This window comes from Pipistrellus hanaki, assembly GCF_964339955.1.
Source record: "Pipistrellus hanaki genome assembly, chromosome: 10".
NCBI classification, from domain to species: Eukaryota; Metazoa; Chordata; class Mammalia; order Chiroptera; family Vespertilionidae; genus Pipistrellus; species Pipistrellus hanaki.
This window is the reverse complement of record NC_140512.1, coordinates 56,002,902-56,024,657: the sequence shown is the minus strand read 5'-3', so window position 1 is coordinate 56,024,657 and position 21,756 is coordinate 56,002,902. Positions and strand designations below refer to the sequence as shown.

Below are 21,756 nucleotides of genomic sequence, written 5' to 3'. Positions count from 1 at the left end.
GAGCCCCCCGCAGCCCTCCCCGGTCAGCCGGGTGCCTGCTAGGGAGGCTCTCCCTGAGAAACCCGCCTCTGCCTTCCCCCCTCAGGCATCGAGCCCCAGGGCAACACGGTGCTGCAGCCCGCCCACTTCACGGTGCAGACGGTGGACGCCGGCCTGGGCGAGGTGCTGGTCTACATTGAGGATCCCGAGGGCCACACGGAGGAGGTATGGACAGGCCACGGGGAGGAAGGGGCTAGTGCGACATTGGGGCCAGAGCCCACAGGCCAGCGGCGGGAACGGCCTGGAGGTGGCTGCCAGGTGACTGCCAACCTGTTCCCTCCCCCATAGGCCAAGGTGGTTCCCAACAATGACAAGGACCGCACCTATGCCGTCTCCTATGTGCCCAAGGTCGCCGGGTTGCACAAGGTACCTCCCTCCCTCTGGCCCTCCCCTCGCTCCGCATTCCATCCCTATCCTGGGCTCTGGCTCAGTGGACCCCCCTCTCAGCTCACAGCCCACCCAAAGGCACAGCCGCCCTCCTCCCGCCCTCCGTGGCTCTGCTTTTCCCCTTCACCCCCTCTCAGATCTGCTCTTCCCTAGAAGCTAACCTTTGACCCCTGACCCCTAGGTGACCGTGCTCTTCGCTGGCCAGAATATTGAGCACAGCCCCTTTGAGGTGAATGTGGGCATGGCCTTGGGGGACGCCAACAAGGTGTCAGCCCGGGGCCCTGGCCTGGAGCCTGTGGGCAATGTAGCCAACAAACCCACCTACTTTGACATCTACACCGCGGGTAAGGACCGGCCTCGAGGGGGGGTGGGGCGGGTGTTAGGAGGGACCCTGACGGTGGGTGTGGGTGAGGGACTGGGCCAGGGTGCCAGCGGGAGGTAGATGGTCTCGGGGGAGGGGCCTCAGGTTCCGTGTGTGTGCTCCGTGTGGGGCTGACCGCCTTTGTCCGTGGCAGGGGCCGGCACCGGCGATGTCGCCGTGGTGATCGTGGACCCGCAGGGCCGGCGAGACACGGTGGAGGTGGCCCTGGAGGACAAGGGCGACAGCACGTTCCGCTGCACGTACAGGCCCGTGATGGAGGGGCCCCACATGGTGCACGTGGCCTTCGCCGGCGCCCCCATCACCCGCAGTCCCTTCCCCGTCCACTTGGCAGAAGGTACGGGCCCTTCCCCCGCCCCACCGTCACCTCACGGAGGCCAGGAGGAGTGTCGCCAAGCTCTCCGTCCGTCTGAGGATTTATGGGAAACGGAGCGCTCAATGCAGGGGTGGGTGGGGAGCCGGCTGAAGGCTTCAGAGGGCAGGAGGAGCAGCCAGGGGCCAGGCCTCGGAGAGATGGCACCCTGATCACCTCTCCAATCGCCATCCCCGAGGAGGGTCAGGAGACCACGGCGAAAAATTAAGGGGGAAGCAACAGGGTCTACATAGGGGCAAATGTACACCAGGCACTAGGTGGCGACTCCCCTCTTGGCTCTCTCCCTTGCCACCGCTCACCCCCCGCCGTGCCCATTTTCTACCAGGCCCTGAGAGTGGCGCTGTGCTAGTGCTCCGGCGGAGGCGGGGCCAGGCCTGGCCACAGCTGACTGGCCTTGTCTGTGCCATGTGGCATGGCCAGGTGATATGGAACCTTCCCTCCCGTGGCATTCTGGACAGGCCCCAGGTTCCACGCTATTTATTGCCTGTGTTCTGTGGCAGATCTCGTGTCTTTGCCACTTGCCCGATGATTTCTGTGATGGGACCACTCTCGTCACAGGTTCCACGCCATTTTATGTGTTCCGTGGCGGGATCACCATTCTTGAGCTTCCGTGTTCAGTAGCAAGGCCTGGCTCATTGCCGCTGCGTGCTCTGTGGCAGGCTGATTCCCATGCCCTGCTGTGAGCTGTGGCAGGCTTCCCGTTCTGTGGGACGAATTATCTCTGTTCCGTGGTGTTGCTGGGTGTTCTGTGGTGTGACTTTGTTTCTAAAGCTGCTCTGGTGGCTCTCGGTGGATGGCCTTGGAGTAGGTGGAAGGCCCTTCCCCATCTCTCTCTGCCCCACTCTCTGCCCAGGCTCTGCCATGCCTTTGTCCCCAGCAGCACTGACTGCGAGCCAGCAGGAACGGTTTCTTATAATGGGCCTGCGGCTGCTCCTGGCCCAGTGGGGCTCCCAGCAGCCCCAGTTGTGTTGGGGACACCAGGGGGCACTGGGGAAGGTTTGTGAGGGCGTCAGGAGGACTGTAAAGTGAGGGGGGAGTGGTGAGGGGCTGAGTCTCTGTCCAGGACCCCTCAGCACCCCAACCTCCCCACTCCTTCTCCCTAGCTTGTAACCCCAATGCCTGCCGTGCCTCTGGGCGGGGTCTGCAGCCCAAGGGCGTGCGTGTGAAGGAGGTGGCTGACTTCAAGGTGTTCACCAAGGGCGCCGGCAGTGGAGAGCTCAAAGTCACCGTCAAGGGGCCAAGTGAGTGCCAGGGCCCAGGGCTGGAGGCGTGGGGGTGACGGGGCTGGAGGCGTGGGGGTGATGGGGCTGGAGACGTGGGGGTGACGGGGCTGGAGGCGTGGGGGTAACGGGGCTGGAGGCGTGGGGGTGACAGGGCTGGAGGCATGGGGGTGACAGGGCTGGAGGTGGTGGGGTTGGGGGGGCAGGGAGGAATGTGGCCAGTGGCTCTTACTCCCGGAGAGCTTTGAGAGTCAGTACCACACCCCCTGGAGAGACCCTGACCTGAGACACTGGGAGACCTGAAGCACACGGCTCCTCTCTGCCTCAGTTTCCCAGTCTGCCAGCTGGGAATGGTCCTCTCCGCGGTAGATGCCACTGTGGGCCGTGGTACACAGGGATGACATGTGGTTCCTGGCCGACACGGGTACAATGCCCTCCAGCTGGGCCTGGGTCCCAAGGGCTCCTCCAGGGGGTTGAGGGACTGGAAGGCACACACCACCGATTCCCGCTCTCCTCCTGACCGCAGAGGGCACCGAGGAGCCCGTGAAGGTGCGGGAGGCCGGCGATGGCGTGTTCGAGTGCGAGTACTACCCCGTGGTGCCTGGGAAGTACGTGGTGACCATCACGTGGGGCGGCTACGCCATTCCCCGCAGGTAAGCACCGCGCACCCCTGCCTTCCTGTCTGCGTCCTCGCAGATGGAGGAGGGAGGGAAGGGGTTCCTGCCTGGGGCTCTGAGGGGCAGAGGAGGGGGAGCTCTCCAGACACTTCCCCGTATTGACACGGCTCCCCCTTCGCCCAGCCCCTTTGAGGTGCAGGTGAGCCCGGAGGCAGGAGCGCAGAAGGTGCGGGCCTGGGGGCCCGGTTTGGAAACTGGCCAAGTGGGCAAGTCAGCGGACTTTGTGGTGGAAGCCATTGGCACGGAGGTGGGGACATTGGGTAAGTGACTGGCGGCAGAGGGGAATGCTGGGGACACTTGGGGATGGGTGGGACCAGAGGCAGGCGCGCTGGGGAGTGTTGGGATGAGGTAAGGAGGTGGACATGGGGACAGCTGGCGAGGGGTTGCTGAGGGGATGGCAGGGTGTCCACGCTGCCTCCAGTGCCCTCTGACACTCCCCACCTCGCTCGCACCCAGGCTTCTCCATTGAGGGACCCTCGCAGGCCAAAATCGAATGTGACGACAAGGGCGATGGCTCCTGTGACGTGCGGTACTGGCCCACGGAGCCCGGGGAGTACGCTGTGCACGTCATCTGTGATGACGAGGACATCCGAGACTCGCCCTTCATCGCCCACATCCAGCCAGCGCCCCCTGACTGCTTCCCAGACAAGGTTTGGTCTCACCCGTCCGGGATGGGGTGATCGGGGTCCCCTGCCCCCATTCCCCAACCCAACCCTCTTCTCCTCCCGGCCTAGGTGAAGGCCTTTGGCCCCGGCCTGGAGCCCACTGGCTGCATCGTGGACAAGCCCGCAGAGTTCACCATCGATGCCCGCGCAGCTGGCAAGGGCGACCTGAAACTCTATGCCCAGGTGGGTCATCGCCCATTCTCACTGCCCTCACTCTCTGGACAGGGACCCTGGGAGGGCGGGGGCAGGTGAGAGGCAGAGGCATCCAGGAATCACAAGACTGATTCTTCCTGGTGCATTAGAACGATGAAAAATAAAATTTTTAAAAAGATATTTTATTGATTTTTTTTACCGAGAGGAGGGGAGAGGGATAGTTAGAAACATTGATGAGAAAGAATCATCTGTCAGCTGCCTCTTGCACACCCCCTACTGGGGATGTGCCCACAACCAAGGTACATGCCCTTGACCGGAATCAAACCTGGGACCCTTCAGTCTGCAGGCCAATGCTTTATCCACTGAGCCAAACCGGTTTCGGCAACAATGAAAACTTTTAAATGTTGTCTTTTCTATTGATAATCTTTCAAAACATACTTCATAAAAAAAACACATTTTTATACCAATAATTTGCAATTGAAAGGTGATTTAATAGAGCAAGGCATTACTTTCCCAAGTGCATTGACCCCTAGAGGTTAAGGAACATATTCTTGGGTCCAGGAGGAGGATTCTTCTTTAAAAGGTTCATTATTGAATTTTTGGGACATTGATTTAGCCCAGGCTCTCCCCTGCCAATACATTGCAGAGATGTAGGCTGGGCCACCAGGCCACATGGGTGGCCACAAGCCTGTCTCCTGCGTGCACTCTGGCCCCAGAGCATGTGGTGCTAAGTCCTGTGGCCTGAGGACGGTGCTGGGGAAGGAGCCTGTGAGTGTGTTCGCTGTGGGCCAGGAGGACCGCCTGCAGCCAGCAGAGGGCGGCGGCGCTCTGAGGAGGCCCGGGCCCTCTCAACCTTGCTTGGTGATGCCCACAGGACGCGGACGGCTGCCCCATTGACATCAAGGTCATCCCCAATGGCGATGGCACCTTCCGCTGCTCCTATGTGCCCACCAAGCCCATGAAGCACACCATCATCGTCTCCTGGGGAGGCGTCAGCGTGCCCAAGAGCCCCTTCCGGGTACGTCATCGTCCCGCCCTGCCTGCTGCCAGGGCCCCCGAGGGGAGCCCTGCAAAGATGCATTCTGTCCCTGGGCCCTTGTCACTGCCCACCCCCTGCCCCGCCTCCAGTCCCCCTCAAAGACGCTGAGAGGCTGGGGAAAGGGATGGGCCTCGAGGAAGGGCACCGAGCTGAGCTCTCACCCCTCCCTCCAGGTGAATGTGGGGGAGGGCAGCCACCCTGAGCGGGTGAAGGTGTACGGCCCCGGCGTGGAGAAGACGGGTCTCAAGGCCAACGAGCCCACCTACTTCACCGTGGACTGCAGCGAGGCGGGGCAAGGTTCGCCCGGACTGGGAGTGGGCGTGGGGGCGGGCCCGGAAGGGTCTGGGCTGGCAGGGCTAGGGCTCTGGCTGGAGCCCTGGGGGGCCTGTGACGTGGGAAGGTTGTTGAGTGCCTCTCTCGGCCGTGTGCCTGCCTTCCCTCAGGCGACGTGAGCATCGGCATCAAGTGCGCCCCCGGCGTGGTGGGCCCCGCAGAGGCTGACATCGACTTCGACATCATCAAGAACGATAACGACACCTTCACGGTCAAGTACACGCCCCCGGGGGCTGGCCGGTACACCATCATGGTGCTGTTTGCCAACCAGGTACACCGCCCTCGGCCTTTGGCAGGCATCCGCGGCCTGTACCCTGCCCCCAGGTCTCAGCTGGCAGCTTGGGGTGCTGTTGTTGGGGGGATTGTGGGGGGGCAACTCCACAGTCATTGGTTGAGCTTGCCTGTGTATGGGCAGCGTGCCTCAGAGGAGACACAGGGGCCGTGTCAGAGGCTGCTGTTGCCCGTCCTGACCAAGCCTTTCCTTCACCCAGGAGATCCCCGCCAGCCCCTTCCACATCAAGGTGGATCCATCCCATGATGCCAGCAAGGTCAAGGCGGAGGGCCCTGGGCTGAACCGCACCGGTGGGTGTCCGGGCAGGGACCGGGGAAGGCTGGCCGGGGTTGGGTCAAGGGTCCTCCAGGCCCTCACCGCCGTCTTGGGGTGGGCCCTCCAGGTGTGGAAGTTGGGAAGCCCACGCACTTCACGGTGCTGACCAAGGGAGCCGGCAAGGCCAAGCTGGACGTGCACTTTGCTGGGGCCGCCAAGGGTGAGGCCGTGCGGGACTTTGAAATCATTGACAACCATGACTACTCCTACACCGTCAAGTACACGGCCATCCAGCAGGTATGCCCCGCCCTCTCCCATGCCCTGCCCCTCCTGGCTGATGTGGACCTGGGTTCCCCTCCTCTAAACGAATAGGGCCGGTTCTGGATCTCGGCCCCTTTCCTGCTTCCCATCCTTTGTCGCTATGGATCTCTGCACCTCAAGTCCACATCTGCCAAAGGCATGCTGCCAGGCTATGTCTAAGCCACCCAGTTCTGACCCCCTGTTGTACCCAACAGGGCAACATGGCAGTGACAGTGACCTATGGAGGGGACCCTGTCCCCAAGAGCCCCTTTGTGGTGAATGTGGCGCCCCCACTGGACCTAAGCAAAGTCAAAGTTCAAGGCCTCAACAGCAGTAAGTGGGGAGAGAGATGCCCTGGGAGTGAGGGGTAAAGGGCTGGAGGATGGGAGGAGGTGCTGGAGTTTCTGCTTACGGCGACCCTTGCCCTCTGTGCAGAGGTGGCTGTTGGGCAAGAACAGGCGTTCTCCGTGAACACGCGAGGGGCTGGCGGCCAGGGCCAGCTGGACGTAAAGATGACCTCACCCTCCCGACGACCCATCCCCTGCAAGCTGGAGCCCGGGGGTGGGGCTGAAGCCCAGGCTGTGCGCTACATGCCCCCCGAGGAGGGGCCCTACAAGGTGGACATCACCTATGACGGCCACCCCGTGCCTGGCAGCCCCTTTGCTGTGGAGGGGGTCTTGCCCCCTGACCCCTCCAAGGTAAGGAGATAGAGGCCGATTGGAACTGGGAGTTGGGAGCTTGTAGGGAAGACAGACGAATCAGAGGAGCAGAAGCTGGAGGGTCTTATGTCTTGGAGTGGAGGACCCAAGTCAAGGTCATCTCCCACCCCAGGACCTGTCTTTGAGAGAGCTAAGTTATTAGGAGCCTGGCCTTGGGTCAGACCTGGGCTTGAGTTCCAGATCCACTAACTGGGACAAATGATTTCATCTCTCTGCCTGTTTCCTTGCCTGCAAGTCTTATAAGGACTCAGTCTGTAGTGGCTGCTGTAGTTGAAGGTGGGTGGGAGCCGTGAGTTGGAGGCACGGGAGAGCCAGGGAACCCACATGCTTGCTCCTCTCCCTAGGTTTGTGCTTATGGCCCTGGTCTCAAGGGCGGGCTGGTGGGCACCCCAGCGCCATTCTCCATCGACACCAAGGGGGCTGGCACCGGTGGCCTGGGGCTGACCGTGGAGGGCCCCTGCGAGGCCAAGATCGAGTGCCAGGACAACGGCGATGGCTCCTGTGCCGTCAGCTACCTGCCCACGGAGCCGGGCGAGTATACCATCAACATCCTGTTTGCCGAAGCCCACATCCCCGGTTCGCCCTTCAAGGCCACCATCCAGCCGGTGTTCGACCCGAGCAAGGTGCGGGCCAGCGGGCCCGGCCTGGAGCGTGGCAAGGCCGGCGAGGCGGCCACCTTCACTGTGGACTGCTCCGAGGCGGGCGAGGCCGAGCTGACCATTGAGATCTTGTCGGACGCTGGCGTCAAGGCCGAGGTGCTGATCCACAACAATGCCGACGGCACCTACCACATCACCTACAGCCCTGCCTTCCCGGGCACCTACACCATCACCATCAAGTATGGCGGGCACCCCGTCCCCAAGTTCCCCACCCGCGTCCACGTGCAGCCCGCCGTGGACACCAGTGGAGTCAAGGTCTCGGGGCCTGGAGTGGAGCCGCATGGTGAGTGAGACAAGGAGCCAGGAGCTGGTTAAGCCTCTGGTCAGAGAGCCGGGGGAGTCAGGGAAGCAGGGCCGAGGGCTTCAGGGGCCGATGTGGGCTGAAGGGAGGGCTTTGGGTAGACCGGAGTCCTTAGGCCTCAGACACCCCAGAGAAGGAGCCAAGGGCAAGGGCAGGGCAGGGAGCTTTGCCTCTGCTCTTGTGACAAGATTGCATCTGCCTGTGGGCATTTTTCTGGGGAGATCCTCAACTTTCGTCAGCTTACGGGACCCTGATCTGAGAAGGCTAAGCACAAAAGGATGCTTTGGGGCAGAGATGACCAGAGTCAGGAGCTGGTTCAGTGAATGTGTTATCACCTGCTGGGGGCTAACCCTCGGGCTAGGTGTGAGGGTCGGGGTGCAGAGGGATATAAGACAGAGACCTGTTCTTGAGGGGCCCGCAGCCCTGGAGATGGTGGTGGTGGTGGTGGTGGTGGTGGTGACTGATGTGAACAGAATGTCACTGCATGGGGACAGGAGTGGAGGCAGGGGCGATGGGAGGCAGGGCCTGGAGCTCACAGGGCCAGAGGGTTGCTGAGCTCCAGCGGGGAAGGAGCAGTCTGGAGTGGAGGAGGGGTGGGGGTTAGCTGCTATGTGAAGGCTGCCCCCAACTCACCCTGAGCTCTCTCTCCTGGGATCAGGTGTCCTGCGTGAGGTGACCACTGAGTTCACTGTGGACGCAAGATCCCTAACTGCCACGGGTGGGAGCCACGTGACGGCTCGAGTGCTCAACCCCTCGGGGGCTAAGACGGACACCTACGTGACGGACAATGGGGATGGCACCTACCGTGTGCAGTACACGGCCTACGAAGAGGGTGAGAGGCCGGGCCCGTGGGGGTGGCGGGGAGCGGACCCAGCATGCTCCTGGCGGGGCGGGTGGGGCCGCACCCCCTGACCCCCTCCGCGTGGCCCTTGCAGGTGTGCACTTGGTGGAGGTGCTGTACGATGAGGTGGCCGTGCCCAAGAGCCCCTTCCGCGTGGGCGTGACCGAGGGCTGCGACCCAACCCGGGTCCGGGCGTACGGACCAGGCTTGGAGGGCGGCTTGGTCAACAAAGCCAATCTCTTCACTGTGGAAACCAGGTATCCTCCCCACTCCTAACTGTGACCCGGGTGCTGTGGCTGCCCCGATCCTAGCCACTTGTCCCCCTCTTTGCCCTCACCCCCCCATGGAGGGTGACCCAGGAACAAACCTCCCCCAGTGTCCGGGTCAGCTGGGCCCCGCGGCCTGCTCTCCTGGCCCCCCACCCCCCGCCCCCGCCACCGGCTCCTCCACCCCCACTCGCTGGTTCTGGTGGAGCTGACGGGGGTGTCACCTCGCAGGGGAGCCGGCACGGGTGGCCTAGGCCTCGCCATCGAGGGCCCCTCCGAGGCCAAGATGTCCTGCAAGGACAACAAGGACGGGAGCTGCACGGTGGAGTACATCCCCTTCACGCCCGGAGACTACGACGTCAACATCACCTTCGGGGGCCGGCCCATCCCCGGTGCGCGGCCAGGGCGAAGACGGGCGGTGCTCTGGAGGGAGGGAGGCCCGCGCCCTGGGTGGGAACTGGCAGAGGCAACCCCAGAGCAGGATGGCCATGAGCCCGGCACCCGTGGACCGGGCAGGCTCGGCGCTGAGGCCATCACCCCGAGGCGGGGCGGTGGGTGCTGCTGGTGAAACCACCCCTTCGGTTCATTCCCAGGCGCCCCTGGCATCCCGGCCCTTTGCCCGGAGCACCAGGCCTCCTGGGTTCGGTCCCTTAGACACAGTCCGGGCCACCCTCACAGGCTTAGTTCGGACGGCCTGTGTCCGCCCCCTCTGTCTGTCTGTGAAGCCGAGAGTCCCTGTCGTCCTGCGGGCCTGGCTGCTCGAGGGGGTCATGGCGTCAGTGATTGCAGAACGTGGGTGTGCTGAAACTGGACACATTTCCCCCTTATCTAATTTCACAGTAAAAACAAACAAACAAAAAAAAAGGAATGTCTTTTTAAAACATTCCATTTTTAACATTGTATTGATTTAGGAAGGTCTTCTTTCAGGCCTGTGGCCCAAGGGAGTGAGGTTTGTCCATCCTCAGTCTGTAGTCCAGCTTATTTATCCTGGTTTACATTTTTTAAAAATATATATATATTATTGATTTTTTTTACAGAGAGGAAGAGAGAGAGATAGAGAGTTAGAAACATCGATGAGAGAGAATCATTGATCAGCTGCCTCTTGCACACCCCCTACCGGGGATGTGCCCGCAACCAATGTACATGCCCCTGACCGGAATCGAACCTGGGACCTTTCAGTCCACAGGCTGACGCTCTATCCACTGAGCCAAACCGGTTTTGGCGTGTTTAAGCAAGTTCCGAAGTGTTGAAGCTTTGGCACACATGGCTCTGGCTCCCACACCCCCCCCCCCCCCCCCCAGTTCTTCAGTGTAAGAGGCCCTGCCGGCAGGTGGGCAGGGGCTGACGGCCTTCTCCTTGCAGGAAGCCCGTTCCGGGTGCCAGTGAAGGATGTGGTGGACCCTGGGAAGGTGAAGTGCTCGGGGCCAGGACTCGGGGCTGGTGTCAGGGCCCGGGTACCCCAGACCTTCACGGTGGACTGCAGCCAAGCCGGCCGAGCCCCCCTGCAGGTGGCCGTGCTGGGCCCCACAGGTACGGAATGTCTAGGAGGGTGGGGGGGGGACAGGGTGCCAGAGGCTCTGCTGACCCTGCTCCCCGTGCCCAGGCGTGGCTGAGCCTGTGGAGGTGCGTGACAACGGAGATGGTACCCACACCGTCCACTACACCCCTGCCACCGACGGGCCGTACACGGTAGCCGTCAAGTATGCTGACCAGGAGGTCCCACGCAGGTAAGGACCAATTTCCGGCTCCCATGCTGCACTGAGCTCTGGGCAGCTCCTGCCAAGGCCACACCCGCAGGCCGCTGCTGGGCCCTGGGGGTGTCCCTTCCACCGGTCCCAGCCCCACCCCACTCTTCCTCAGGGCTCCCTCCCTGTCTTCCCCACCCTGCGGGCAGCACAGCCTCAGGGGCCCCTCCTTGGGCTCTTTCCCACCACCCAGCCACAGAAGGAGCACCTTGGAGAAAGGTGGGAGGCAGGAGAGGGCAGCCTCTGTACCTTCCTCTTTTTTATTTTTATTTTTTAATATATTTTATTGACTTTTTATTGATTTTTTACAGACAGGATGAGAGAGGGATAGAGAGTTAGAAACATCGATGAGAGAGAAACATCGATATGCTGCCTCTTGCACCACCCCTACTGGGGATGTGCCCGCAACCAAGGTACATGCCCTTGACCGGAATCGAACCCGGGACCTTTCAGTCTGCAGGCCAACACTCTATCCACTGAGCCAAACTGGTCTTGGCTGTACCTCCCTCTTTAAACAAACCACAGCATCTTCCCAGATGGAGAAGTGCTCCGGCTCTGTCAAGGGCATCCCCCAGCGACTCTCCCACAAGACTCAGGATGCAGTCTAGCTCCTGAGAACTGGCCCCCTCCTCCCTGCCTCAGGAAGTCATCCCTCCGGCCCATGTCTGTGGGGAGGACTCCTGCCCTCTGGCCCCCGGCCAACTGTGCATCTCTTCTGCCCCTCAAGCCCCTTCAAGATCAAGGTGCTCCCAGCCCATGATGCCAGCAAGGTGCGGGCCAGCGGCCCCGGCCTCAACGCCTCCGGCATCCCTGCCAGCCTGCCTGTGGAGTTCACCATCGATGCCAGGGATGCGGGGGAGGGCTTGCTCACTGTCCAGATTCTGGTGAGTGCACGCCTCGCCCACCTCCCAGGTCGGGCTCCGGCACAGGCAGGCCTTAACCTCTGCTTCTCCCCAGGACCCCGAGGGCAAGCCCAAGAAGGCCAACATCCGGGACAACGGGGACGGCACCTACACCGTGTCCTACCTGCCCGACATGAGTGGCCGGTACACCATCACCATCAAGTACGGCGGCGACGAGATCCCCTACTCTCCCTTCCGCATCCACGCCCTCCCCACTGGGGATGCCAGCAAGTGCCTCGTCACCGGTGAGCACCCACCTGCTTCCTCCGCCTCTGCTCCCCGTTCAGCCCCCCTCCCAGGTCTTCCAAGTCTCTGGCCCAGCCCCCTGGGGGCTGTTGGTCCAAGACCCCGCCCCTTCCACACCTTCTCCCCCGCCCCCCCTCCTGAGTGCTGCACGGCCTCACACTCTTCTCTCTTTCCAGTGTCCATCGGAGGCCATGGCCTGGGTGAGTGCTCCGTCTCTTCTCCTCCTGCTGTGGGCTGAGGGGGTGGGGGCGGCTGGGAACGGAGGGAGGGCTGGACGCATTCCCCACGGACCCCTGACAGGGCTCTTCCGTGTGGCAGGTGCCTGCCTGGGTCCCCGCATTCAGATCGGGGAGGAGACGGTCATCACCGTGGACGCCAAGGCAGCGGGCAAGGGGAAGGTGACCTGCACGGTGTCCACGCCGGACGGGGCGGAGCTCGACGTGGACGTGGTGGAGAACCACGACGGCACTTTCGATATCTACTACACGGCCCCTGAGCCGGGCAAATACGTCATCACCATCCGCTTCGGAGGCGAGCACATCCCCAACAGCCCCTTCCACGTGCTGGTAAGGCCCCTGCTGCAGCAGGCCAGGTGCTGGGCGGCGGGCTGGGCCCTCGAACAATAGCAGGGAGTCTCAGAACCTGTCCCCGCGCCTGAAGGATTCTGGGCCCGAGTGCTCCAGAGTCAAGCCTTTGGTGTCCCTGCAGGCCCCCCCCCCCCCCCAACTCGGGAGGTGAACACAGCCCTCCCTGGGGCCCCTCTGGCATTGGTCAGTTCTCCCTGGAGGAACTTGCCATGTTCCCCTCTGACCCTTGGGCGCACTGTCCCCATACCTCTCCCCACGGTGGCCCTACAGGATGAGGAAGCCCTCCAGAGGGTAAAGCACCCTACATATCCATCCCGCCTCACGGGCAGCCCAGGATTGCAGGCCCCAGGGCCATTATTCTCTGAGTCAGCTCCCGGTCAGTCCAGCTGGGAGGCTGGCCCGCCGCATCCTGAGCTCTCTGTACCTTGCCTCCCAGGCGTGTGACCCCATGCCCCACGTGGAGGAGCCCTCCGACATGCCGCAGCTGCGCCAGCCTAGCGCCTACCCCGCACGCTGGGTACTGCTGCCTCCCACTCCTCTGCCTTCATTTCTTCCTTCTGTTCCTCAGCAGCAAGGGCTGGGCATGGTTTGGGGCCATTTGGGGAGCAGGTGCAGGGGGTCAGTCTGGGCAGAGGGTTCCCTGAGCTGGGCACGGCACCTCTTCTCTTGCAGCTGATGCACCTCTCCTGCCACTCTGGTTCCACCATTAACCATCTCGTTCTTGCCTCACGTTCTCTGACGTCAGTCATGGCTCAGGCCAAGCTCCTAGGCCTCCTCAGCCAATGACTGCTCCCTCTCCCCTGCCGTAGGCCACCGAGGAGCCAGTGGTGCCCGTGGAGCCATTGGAGTCCATGCTGAGGCCCTTCAACCTGGTCATCCCCTTCACCGTGCAGAAAGGGGAGCTCACAGGTACGGTCCTGGGGTCTGGAGGCACAACGGCTCAGGGGCTGGACACCTTTGTCCAGACCCAGACCCTTGTCTTAAGAGATGAAAACTGGGGCCCGGGGGGCGGGGGGAGGGAGGGAGAGTGAGCTCCCAAGGTCGTGTAGCAAATTGAGCAGAGCTGAAACTCAAATTGAAGGCTTCTGCCTCCCAGTTCAGGGTCCATCCCACTGCTCCAGGCTGGTGCCTAACCTCCAGGGCAGAAGCACAGCCACACAGGAACAGGGACAGCAGGGGGCGGTGGTGGGAGAGGCTGAGGTCCGCTGTGTAACGGGGTCTGCCTGGCAGGGGAGGTGCGGATGCCCTCTGGGAAGACTGCCCGGCCCAACATCACCGACAACAAGGACGGTACCATCACGGTGAGGTACGCGCCCACGGAGAAAGGCCTGCACCAGATGGGGATCAAGTACGACGGCAACCACATCCCCGGTGAGTCCGGCTGGGCTGGACTGGGAGCTCACAGTGGCATCATTCTTGCGTGCCTTCTTTCAACAAACATTTATTAAGTGCCTACTGCATGCAGATACCCTGGGAGGCCCTGGGGAGGCTGACAGCCTGTTGAGAGGCAGACTTGCATCAGTGGCAAAGATGCTCAGTAGGGAGGCTGCTGGCTGGTGCTGGGGCCTGAGGCGGGCTCAGGCAGCCACCGTCCTCGCTACTAACGCAGCCCCCTCCTCTGTCCATCCCAGGGAGCCCCCTGCAGTTCTACGTGGATGCCATCAATAGCCGCCATGTCAGTGCCTATGGGCCTGGCCTGAGCCATGGCATGGTCAACAAGCCGGCCACCTTCACCATCGTCACCAAAGATGCTGGGGAAGGTGAGGGGAGCTGCAGGCCGGGGGCTGGCGGGGGGGGAGAGGAGGGAGCCAGCCAGGTGCAGGGGTGAGGGCAGGACCTCTGATCTCAGCCCCGCCTTCGCCTCCAGGGGGTCTGTCCCTGGCCGTGGAGGGCCCGTCCAAGGCGGAGATCACCTGCAAGGACAACAAGGACGGCACCTGCACCGTGTCCTACCTCCCCACGGCGCCGGGGGACTACAGCATCATCGTGCGCTTCGACGACAAGCACATCCCGGGGAGCCCCTTCACAGCCAAGATCACAGGTGGGGCGTGCGGGCACAGCTGCCTGACACACACCGGACACGCACCAGACACACACCGGAGACATGCAGCTCAGCGTGTTCCGGCACGGGGGCTGGAGGGTAGGGCCCTTCAAGGTGGAAGGGGTCACTTTTGGACAAATACAAGGAACTCTATTCTCTACAGCAAGTAAAAAACAGCCAGCCACCCCCGTGCTTTAAAACACATTTGGCCTTTGCAGTAATGGTTTGAGGTTAGGGTATGGATCATCCCTCCTGATAGATGAGGAAATCAGGAAGCCCAGAGAGGCTAAGCAACTTGATCAGAGCCACAGAGAGAGCAAAGGGTTGGTGTTGTCTGGTCCAGTGTAGGAAACCGCGTGAGTCGGGATAAAGATGCACAAATGAGGGATTTAACCCATTCAGGGCTGTTCGGATGCAGGCCCTGTCCATAGTCTTTGGCTGCTCATGTCTGAATGAAGACTGAGCTCGTCCAGGCCGTGGGCGTCTCCGCATGTGAGGAGTCCCCAGCCTGTGGAGTCCGTGGGGTGTGCCGGGAGGTCTCCTGAGCCCCAGGAGGGCAGGGCCTGTCTGGAGTCACCACTGCCTGACACCCCAACTCCACCGCCAGGCGATGACTCCATGAGGACGTCCCAGCTAAACGTGGGCACCTCCACGGACGTGTCTCTGAAGATCACCGAGAGCGACCTGAGCCAGCTGACCGCCAGCATCCGTGCCCCCTCGGGCAACGAGGAGCCCTGCTTGCTGAAGCGCCTGCCCAACCGGCACATCGGTGAGCGTGCGGCCACGGGAGAGGCTCCGGCGGAGGAAGGCCTGAGTGGGGCCAGGCCCAGGGCTCCATGTCTGACCCGACCCCCACCTCTCCACAGGCATCTCCTTCACCCCCAAGGAGGTCGGGGAGCACGTGGTGAGCGTGCGCAAGAGCGGCAAGCACGTCACCAACAGCCCCTTCAAGATCCTGGTGGGGCCGTCCGAGATCGGGGACGCCAGCAAGGTGCGGGTCTGGGGCAAGGGCCTCTCCGAGGGACACACCTTCCAGGTGGCAGAGTTCATCGTGGACACGCGCAATGCAGGTGCTTCTGGCCCTGGAGCCTTGTCCTTCTTTCCTGCCCCGCGTCCCCTGGCCACCCCCTCCTCCCTGAGCTTCCTGGCCCAGGCGCTGTTGGGATCCATGTTCTGGGACCTAATTAGGGGAGAGTGAATGTCCCCATGTCAGGCCTCTCATGTTTGAGAGGCAGCTCAGCTGTCAGGAGGAGTTTGTCTCCCCCTAGCTTACTGGAACCCAAGCGGCCTCCCTTAGGGAATTTCCCAGACTCTCTGGGTCAGTGCCTGGCTCCCCCTCCCCCACCGGACCATCTTTCCTTAGTGGTTACTACCCACCTCGGGTGCCCATCCCAGACGGAGCCTGCAGCTGGGAGAGGGGAGAGCAGAGCAGCAGTGCGTGGCAGGCCCTGAGGGAGGCGTGCCTCGTCTCCCACCAGGCTATGGGGGCCTGGGGCTGAGCATTGAAGGCCCCAGCAAGGTGGACATCAACTGTGAGGACATGGAGGACGGCACATGCAAAGTCACCTACTGCCCCACGGAGCCTGGCACCTACATCATCAACATCAAGTTCGCAGACAAGCACGTGCCTGGTGAGGCTCTGGGCTGCAGCGGGGGGCGCGAGGCCAGGGGGCCCATGGCGGCTGGTCTGAGCCGCCTGCCCGTCTCCCCCACAGGAAGCCCCTTCACAGTGAAGGTCACCGGGGAGGGCCGCATGAAGGAGAGCATCACCCGGCGCAGGCAGGCACCTTCCATCGCCAGCATCGGCAGCACCTGTGACCTCAACCTCAAGATCCCAGGTGAGTCGAAACCGGTTTGGCTCGGTGGCTAGAGCGTCAGTCTGCGGACAGAAAAGGTCCCAGGTTCGATTCCGGTCAAGGGCATGTACCTGGGTTGCAGGCACATCCCCAGTAGGGGGTGTGCAAGAGGCAACTGATCGATATTTGTCTCTCATCGATGTTTCTAGCTCTCTATCCCTCTCTCTTCCTCTCTGTAAAAAAGATCCCAAGTGAGCCAGGAAGGGCCTGGGCAGGGCCGGGTGGGGTAAAGTGGTGGGGTAAAGCGGTGGGGAGGGCCTTTGGGCCTAGAGCCTGCCCCGAGGGCTCTTTGTCCCGCTTGCTCATTTTCACACCCCTCCCCCTCCCCAATATGTCCCACAGGGAACTGGTTCCAGATGGTGTCTGCCCAGGAGCGCCTGACACGCACCTTCACGCGCAGCAGCCACACGTACACCCGCACGGAGCGCACGGAGATCAGCAAGACGCGGGGTGGGGAGACCAAGCGCGAGGTGCGGGTGGAAGAATCCACCCAAGTCGGCGGAGACCCCTTCCCCGCCGTCTTCGGGGACTTCCTGGGCCGGGAGCGCCTGGGCTCCTTCGGCAGCATCACCAGGCAGCAGGAGGGTGAGCGGCCGGGAGGCCGGGCCTTGTGTCCCTTGGGACCCGAGGGGTGTGGCCAGCCAGCCAGCAGGGGGCTGGTCTGCGGGGAGGAGGGGTTTTACTGAGGAGGGAGGGCAGATCCAGGGCCAGGAGCAGCCCCTGTATCACTGGCAACCCTCCCTCCCGCCCCCCTGCAGGTGAGGCCAGCTCCCAGGACATGACTGCCCAGGTGACCAGCCCGTCGGGGAAGATCGAAGCCGCGGAGATCGTCGAGGGGGAGGACAGCGCGTACAGTGTGCGCTTCGTGCCCCAGGAGATGGGGCCCCACACGGTCACGGTCAAGTACCGCGGCCAGCACGTGCCCGGCAGCCCCTTCCAGTTCACGGTGGGGCCCCTGGGTGAAGGGGGTGCCCACAAGGTGCGAGCCGGAGGCACTGGGCTGGAGCGAGGCGTGGCCAGCGTGCCAGGTGAGGGGCGGGCGGCCAGGAGGGGGGAGGGGGCGGGCAGCCCGCAGGATGGGCGATGGCGCTAAAGGGCCGCTCCTGTCCTGCTCCCGTCTCCAGCGGAGTTCAGCATCTGGACCCGAGAAGCGGGCGCCGGGGGCCTGTCCATTGCGGTGGAAGGTCCCAGCAAGGCCGAGATTGCCTTTGAGGACCGCAAAGATGGCTCCTGCGGAGTCTCCTACGTCGTCCAGGAACCAGGTGGGTGGGGGCTGGGCCTGCCTGACCTCTCAGGAGGATGGTTGGGGCTACAGAACTGGCTCTTTCCCTGCACCCCTGGCTCCTCCTCCACCACCACCCCCAACCTCCCTCCACCCCACACCCCTGGGAATGCGTGTCTGTCTCCAGAGCTGGGCCCTGACCCAAAAGCCTGTCCTGGGATCAGGGTGGGGTGGCTCCTCCTCTGTTGCCGATTCTGGGGCCTGTGCTGACCGGCTTCCCCTCCCCAGGTGACTATGAGGTCTCCATCAAGTTCAACGATGAGCACATCCCAGACAGCCCCTTCGTGGTGCCCGTGGCCTCCCTGTCGGATGACGCTCGGCGCCTCACTGTCACCAGCCTCCAGGTGTGTGTCCGGGGGGAGGCCCCTCTGCCACCTGGGAGACGGGCAGGAGTCCAGTATGGCAGGCCCGCATGGCCAGGGCTTTGGCAGCATAGCACTGACCTTGGCTGAGCCAGTCAGAAAGACGTCCCCTCTCTCCAGGGTCTGTAGAGTAGGGGTCCCAGGCCCTCTTCTCGTTGCCGGGAAGGGTACTCCTTTTGGCTTCAGGTGCCCCTGTGCCTCTCCTCAGGGCTCCCTCTAGGACTGGCCTCCCTGTCCCACGGCTCATCTTCACCTCTCAACTGGCCCACCTCCTCGGGGCGGGACCTCGGGCTAGTCCAGGCCACTCTGTTTTATCATCTGAGCTACTGGGTGCTCGCAGTCCGCACAGCACTGGCTTCTGTGCCATCAGCCCACGTTAGAGGCCAGGACAGGGCACATCACCTCTCCTCCTCCACTGTGCCCAGCCTGGCCAGGTGGCCCCCGCTCCTAGCGGGCGGATCTGAGGACATAGATGCCCCTGCCTCCCATCTCCGTCTGTGGAGAGCCTCCCATCCGGACTAGGGCATAGTGAGAGCGGTGCCAGGCTGCGGAGGAGCACTCCAGGTGCTCCCAGGAGTCTGAGCATCCTCTGTGGCCTCTGCAGGAGACGGGGCTCAAGGTGAACCAGCCGGCGTCCTTTGCGGTGCAGCTGAATGGTGCGCGGGGCGTGATCGACGCCAAGGTGCACACGCCCTCGGGGGCGGTGGAGGAGTGCTACGTCTCTGAGCTGGACAGCGGTGAGCTGGCCCTGCCCTTGCCACTCCTGCCAGGCTAGGCCCTTCTGGGAAGGAGAAGGAAAGGACAAACACTCACCCACTAATCCTCTGCCCCACAGACAAGCACACCATCCGCTTCATCCCCCATGAGAACGGTGTCCACTCCATTGATGTCAAGTTCAACGGTGCACACATCCCCGGCAGTCCCTTCAAGATCCGTGTTGGGGAGCAGAGCCAGGCAGGGGACCCAGGCTTGGTGTCAGCCTATGGGCCTGGGCTCGAAGGAGGCACTACAGGTGAGTCCCTGGGGCTGGGTGGAAGGGTGAATATTGGGGTGCTCAGCCTCTAGTCCCGTATTGCCCTGCCCTGACACGGGGGCAGTGCTCATGAGGTCTGCTCTGGGGAGCCTGGGGTGGGGCCCAGCCCAGCTCTGGGCCCCAGGGCCTCCTGCTTACAGCCTCACTTACCCCGGCCTCCAGGCGTTTCATCGGAGTTCATTGTCAACACCATGAATGCGGGCTCGGGTGCTTTGTCCGTCACCATTGACGGCCCCTCCAAGGTGCAGCTGGACTGTCGGGAGTGTCCTGAGGGCCACGTGGTCACTTACACTCCCATGGCGCCTGGCAACTACCTCATCGCCATCAAATATGGTGGTCCCCAGCACATCGTGGGCAGCCCCTTTAAGGCCAAAGTCACAGGTGAGTGCTCTGGGCAGGATAGGGGAGGTCCCTCCAGCCCAAACTGCAGCCCAGCCCACCCTGGATGGCCATTCACATCAGGGTCATCAAGTGCCCCAAACAGCATGATAAGGTTCCAGGTCTAAGAGAGGCTTGGTTTTACACACCATTCTCCATATTCTCCATGTGGAGTCCTATAAGATCTTTGTTAAAAATCAAATGCTTCCTCTTTATTGCTGCCCATCACTGGTTTAATCTCTTTCCTGGGTGGCTTCCCCACACATTAACTTTCTTCCCTCCTGGCTTCAAAAAACATAAGAGCCCAGCCAGTGTGGCTCAGTGGTTGAGTGCCCACCTATGAACCAGGAGGTCATGGTTTGATTCCGGGTCAGGGCACATGTCTGGGTTGCAAACTAGATCCCCAGTAGGGGGCGTGCAGGAGGCAGCAGATCAATGATTCTCTCTCATCATTGATGTTTCTGTCTCTCTGAAATCCATAAAAACATATATTAAAAAATAAAAATAAAAAACATAGAGCTCAGCAAATATTTAGCAAGCTCTCCTTTTGGAAGCTTTTTAGAGCAAGACTCTTACCCTGTGACTTGAGTCCCCAGACAAAGCCTAGAAGGGCAAGGCATGGAGCCATCAGAGGCCCAGACCTCGGGGTACCCCTGCCATGGCAACCATAACGCAGCTCCCCTGTAATGGGCTGTGGCTTCTGGGGAAGGGGTGTGGCCGTGACCCTGAGTCCCACTGGCGGTCAGTGCGGCCAAGGGCCTGCTTTTCTCCAGGCTCTGACCCTCTCACACTACCCCGCTCTGCCCTCAGGCCCCCGGCTGTCTGGAGGCCACAGCCTTCACGAAACATCCACGGTTCTGGTGGAGACGGTGACCAAGTCGTCCTCCAGCCGGGGCTCCAGCTACAGCTCCATCCCCAAGTTCTCCTCGGACGCCAGCAAGGTGGTGACCCGGGGCCCTGGGCTGTCCCAGGCCTTTGTGGGCCAGAAGAACTCCTTCACCGTGGACTGCAGCAAAGCAGGCATGCTGAGGGGGCACGGGGGCCTGCCGGCGCGGGCGACGGGCAGGAATGGGGGGGAGCGGGGCTGCTGTGGACAAGGGTCCCCGGGTGACCCCGCCCTTCCCGCCTCCCTCTCCAGGCACCAACATGATGATGGTGGGCGTGCACGGGCCCAAGACGCCCTGTGAGGAGGTCTACGTGAAGCACATGGGCAACCGGGTGTACAACGTCACCTACACCGTCAAGGAGAAAGGGGACTACATCCTCATTGTCAAGTGGGGCGACGAGAGTGTCCCCGGGAGCCCCTTCAAAGTCAACGTGCCCTGAATCACCGACGTGCCTCCCCCAGCCTGCGCCCTCACCTCTCAGCCCTCACCTCTGGCCAGACACACACACACACACACACACACACACACACACACACAGGGGTCACACCCAGATGCACACGTGCACAATCAGACACCACCCACGCCTCCCCCGAGGTGTGGAACGAACGGCACTGCCTCTCCAGCCCGCCGAGCCCCCGGGGCTTGGAGGCCTTGTCTGTCTCAGGACAGTATCCCTCCCCTTGAATGTGACACGAGGGCGGACTGGGGGTTCAGAGAAGCCCCGAGTTTTCTGGTGGGGCTGAGGCCAGTGAGGGAGTACCTGTTTGGGGGTGTCTGCGTGTGTGAGAGAGGGCACCCTCAAATCTCACCGCTGGCCAGGCCTCCTTGCACGGAGGAGTGCAGCTGGCCCCTGGCGTTGAGGACTCGGAAAAGAAGCACAATCTTCGGAGAAAAAGGACCCAGAACCAGCGGCAGCGTTGGCACGGGGCCTGGCTTAGGGCGACGTGTGTCCCAGCCAGGCCTCCTGGGGGACATTTCTCTCTCTCTCTCTCTCTTCTCTCTCTCTTTTTTTTTTTTAATGATTGCACAGCTCTGCCCCATGGGGGGCCTTTTTTACGCACTGCGAGGCCCAGCTTTCTGGGGGACCTTTGCACATGTCATGTGGCTCAGCTGGGAGCTGCGTAAGTGGAAAACTCCAAATAAAGTGCGGCCTATCGCAGAGTCTCGGCTGTGTGTTCCTTGTGCGAGTGCTCCCCATGCTGGCCGCCTTCTGGCCCCCTCACACTGAATCAGGCCCCAGGGAGGCAGAGGCCAGCTGGCTGTCCCCTGGAGGCCTGACCCGGGCCGAGGGGAAGGGCCTGGGGCAGGGGCCACCCTGCTGGGCCATCAATCTGGTGAAGCCTGGAATGTTGGCAGAATGTTTGCAGAAAGAACCAGGGACGGGGGAGGGGGTATTAAGGATGTGGGATCGGTCCTCGGATTCCTGCAGAGCTGGTGGGTGGGAGGGAGGTGGACACTGTTCTAGAAGACAGTCCTGGGAACCCTGGGAGGCCAACTGCTATTCACCCCGATCTCATGGATGTTCTCCAAATTAGGACC

General features: G+C 62.2%; 1 protein-coding gene across 3 annotated transcripts in view; it reads left to right on the top strand.

Moving 5' to 3' along the window:
- FLNC (filamin C) overlaps window positions 1-21,378 on the top strand; it is a 29,001-nt gene extending 7,623 nt beyond the window's left edge. The window contains exons 5-48 of one of the 3 annotated variants that reach the window (XM_084897593.1): window positions 86-204; window positions 328-405; window positions 608-770; window positions 942-1,142; window positions 2,282-2,419; window positions 2,925-3,051; window positions 3,199-3,335; window positions 3,532-3,725; window positions 3,810-3,923; window positions 4,768-4,911; window positions 5,106-5,229; window positions 5,376-5,536; window positions 5,757-5,847; window positions 5,940-6,109; window positions 6,328-6,445; window positions 6,548-6,810; window positions 7,176-7,773; window positions 8,450-8,623; window positions 8,727-8,889; window positions 9,130-9,290; window positions 10,261-10,428; window positions 10,502-10,625; window positions 11,371-11,527; window positions 11,601-11,790; window positions 11,968-11,991; window positions 12,110-12,357; window positions 12,815-12,895; window positions 13,188-13,287; window positions 13,609-13,749; window positions 14,010-14,138; window positions 14,246-14,419; window positions 15,027-15,188; window positions 15,286-15,489; window positions 15,898-16,050; window positions 16,135-16,257; window positions 16,618-16,860; window positions 17,034-17,303; window positions 17,400-17,537; window positions 17,786-17,901; window positions 18,524-18,656; window positions 18,755-18,931; window positions 19,115-19,333; window positions 20,141-20,350; window positions 20,469-21,378. In XM_084897593.1, the coding sequence (XP_084753719.1) occupies window positions 86-204; window positions 328-405; window positions 608-770; window positions 942-1,142; window positions 2,282-2,419; window positions 2,925-3,051; window positions 3,199-3,335; window positions 3,532-3,725; window positions 3,810-3,923; window positions 4,768-4,911; window positions 5,106-5,229; window positions 5,376-5,536; window positions 5,757-5,847; window positions 5,940-6,109; window positions 6,328-6,445; window positions 6,548-6,810; window positions 7,176-7,773; window positions 8,450-8,623; window positions 8,727-8,889; window positions 9,130-9,290; window positions 10,261-10,428; window positions 10,502-10,625; window positions 11,371-11,527; window positions 11,601-11,790; window positions 11,968-11,991; window positions 12,110-12,357; window positions 12,815-12,895; window positions 13,188-13,287; window positions 13,609-13,749; window positions 14,010-14,138; window positions 14,246-14,419; window positions 15,027-15,188; window positions 15,286-15,489; window positions 15,898-16,050; window positions 16,135-16,257; window positions 16,618-16,860; window positions 17,034-17,303; window positions 17,400-17,537; window positions 17,786-17,901; window positions 18,524-18,656; window positions 18,755-18,931; window positions 19,115-19,333; window positions 20,141-20,350; window positions 20,469-20,656 (7,310 nt within the window). In that variant the 3' untranslated portion in view covers window positions 20,657-21,378. The remainder of the gene's footprint in view (window positions 1-85; window positions 205-327; window positions 406-607; window positions 771-941; window positions 1,143-2,281; window positions 2,420-2,924; window positions 3,052-3,198; window positions 3,336-3,531; window positions 3,726-3,809; window positions 3,924-4,767; window positions 4,912-5,105; window positions 5,230-5,375; window positions 5,537-5,756; window positions 5,848-5,939; window positions 6,110-6,327; window positions 6,446-6,547; window positions 6,811-7,175; window positions 7,774-8,449; window positions 8,624-8,726; window positions 8,890-9,129; window positions 9,291-10,260; window positions 10,429-10,501; window positions 10,626-11,370; window positions 11,528-11,600; window positions 11,791-11,967; window positions 11,992-12,109; window positions 12,358-12,814; window positions 12,896-13,187; window positions 13,288-13,608; window positions 13,750-14,009; window positions 14,139-14,245; window positions 14,420-15,026; window positions 15,189-15,285; window positions 15,490-15,897; window positions 16,051-16,134; window positions 16,258-16,617; window positions 16,861-17,033; window positions 17,304-17,399; window positions 17,538-17,785; window positions 17,902-18,523; window positions 18,657-18,754; window positions 18,932-19,114; window positions 19,334-20,140; window positions 20,351-20,468) is intronic. The other 2 variants (XM_084897594.1, XM_084897595.1) reach the window with 2 other exon arrangements.
- The last annotated feature ends 378 nt before the right edge of the window (window positions 21,379-21,756 follow it).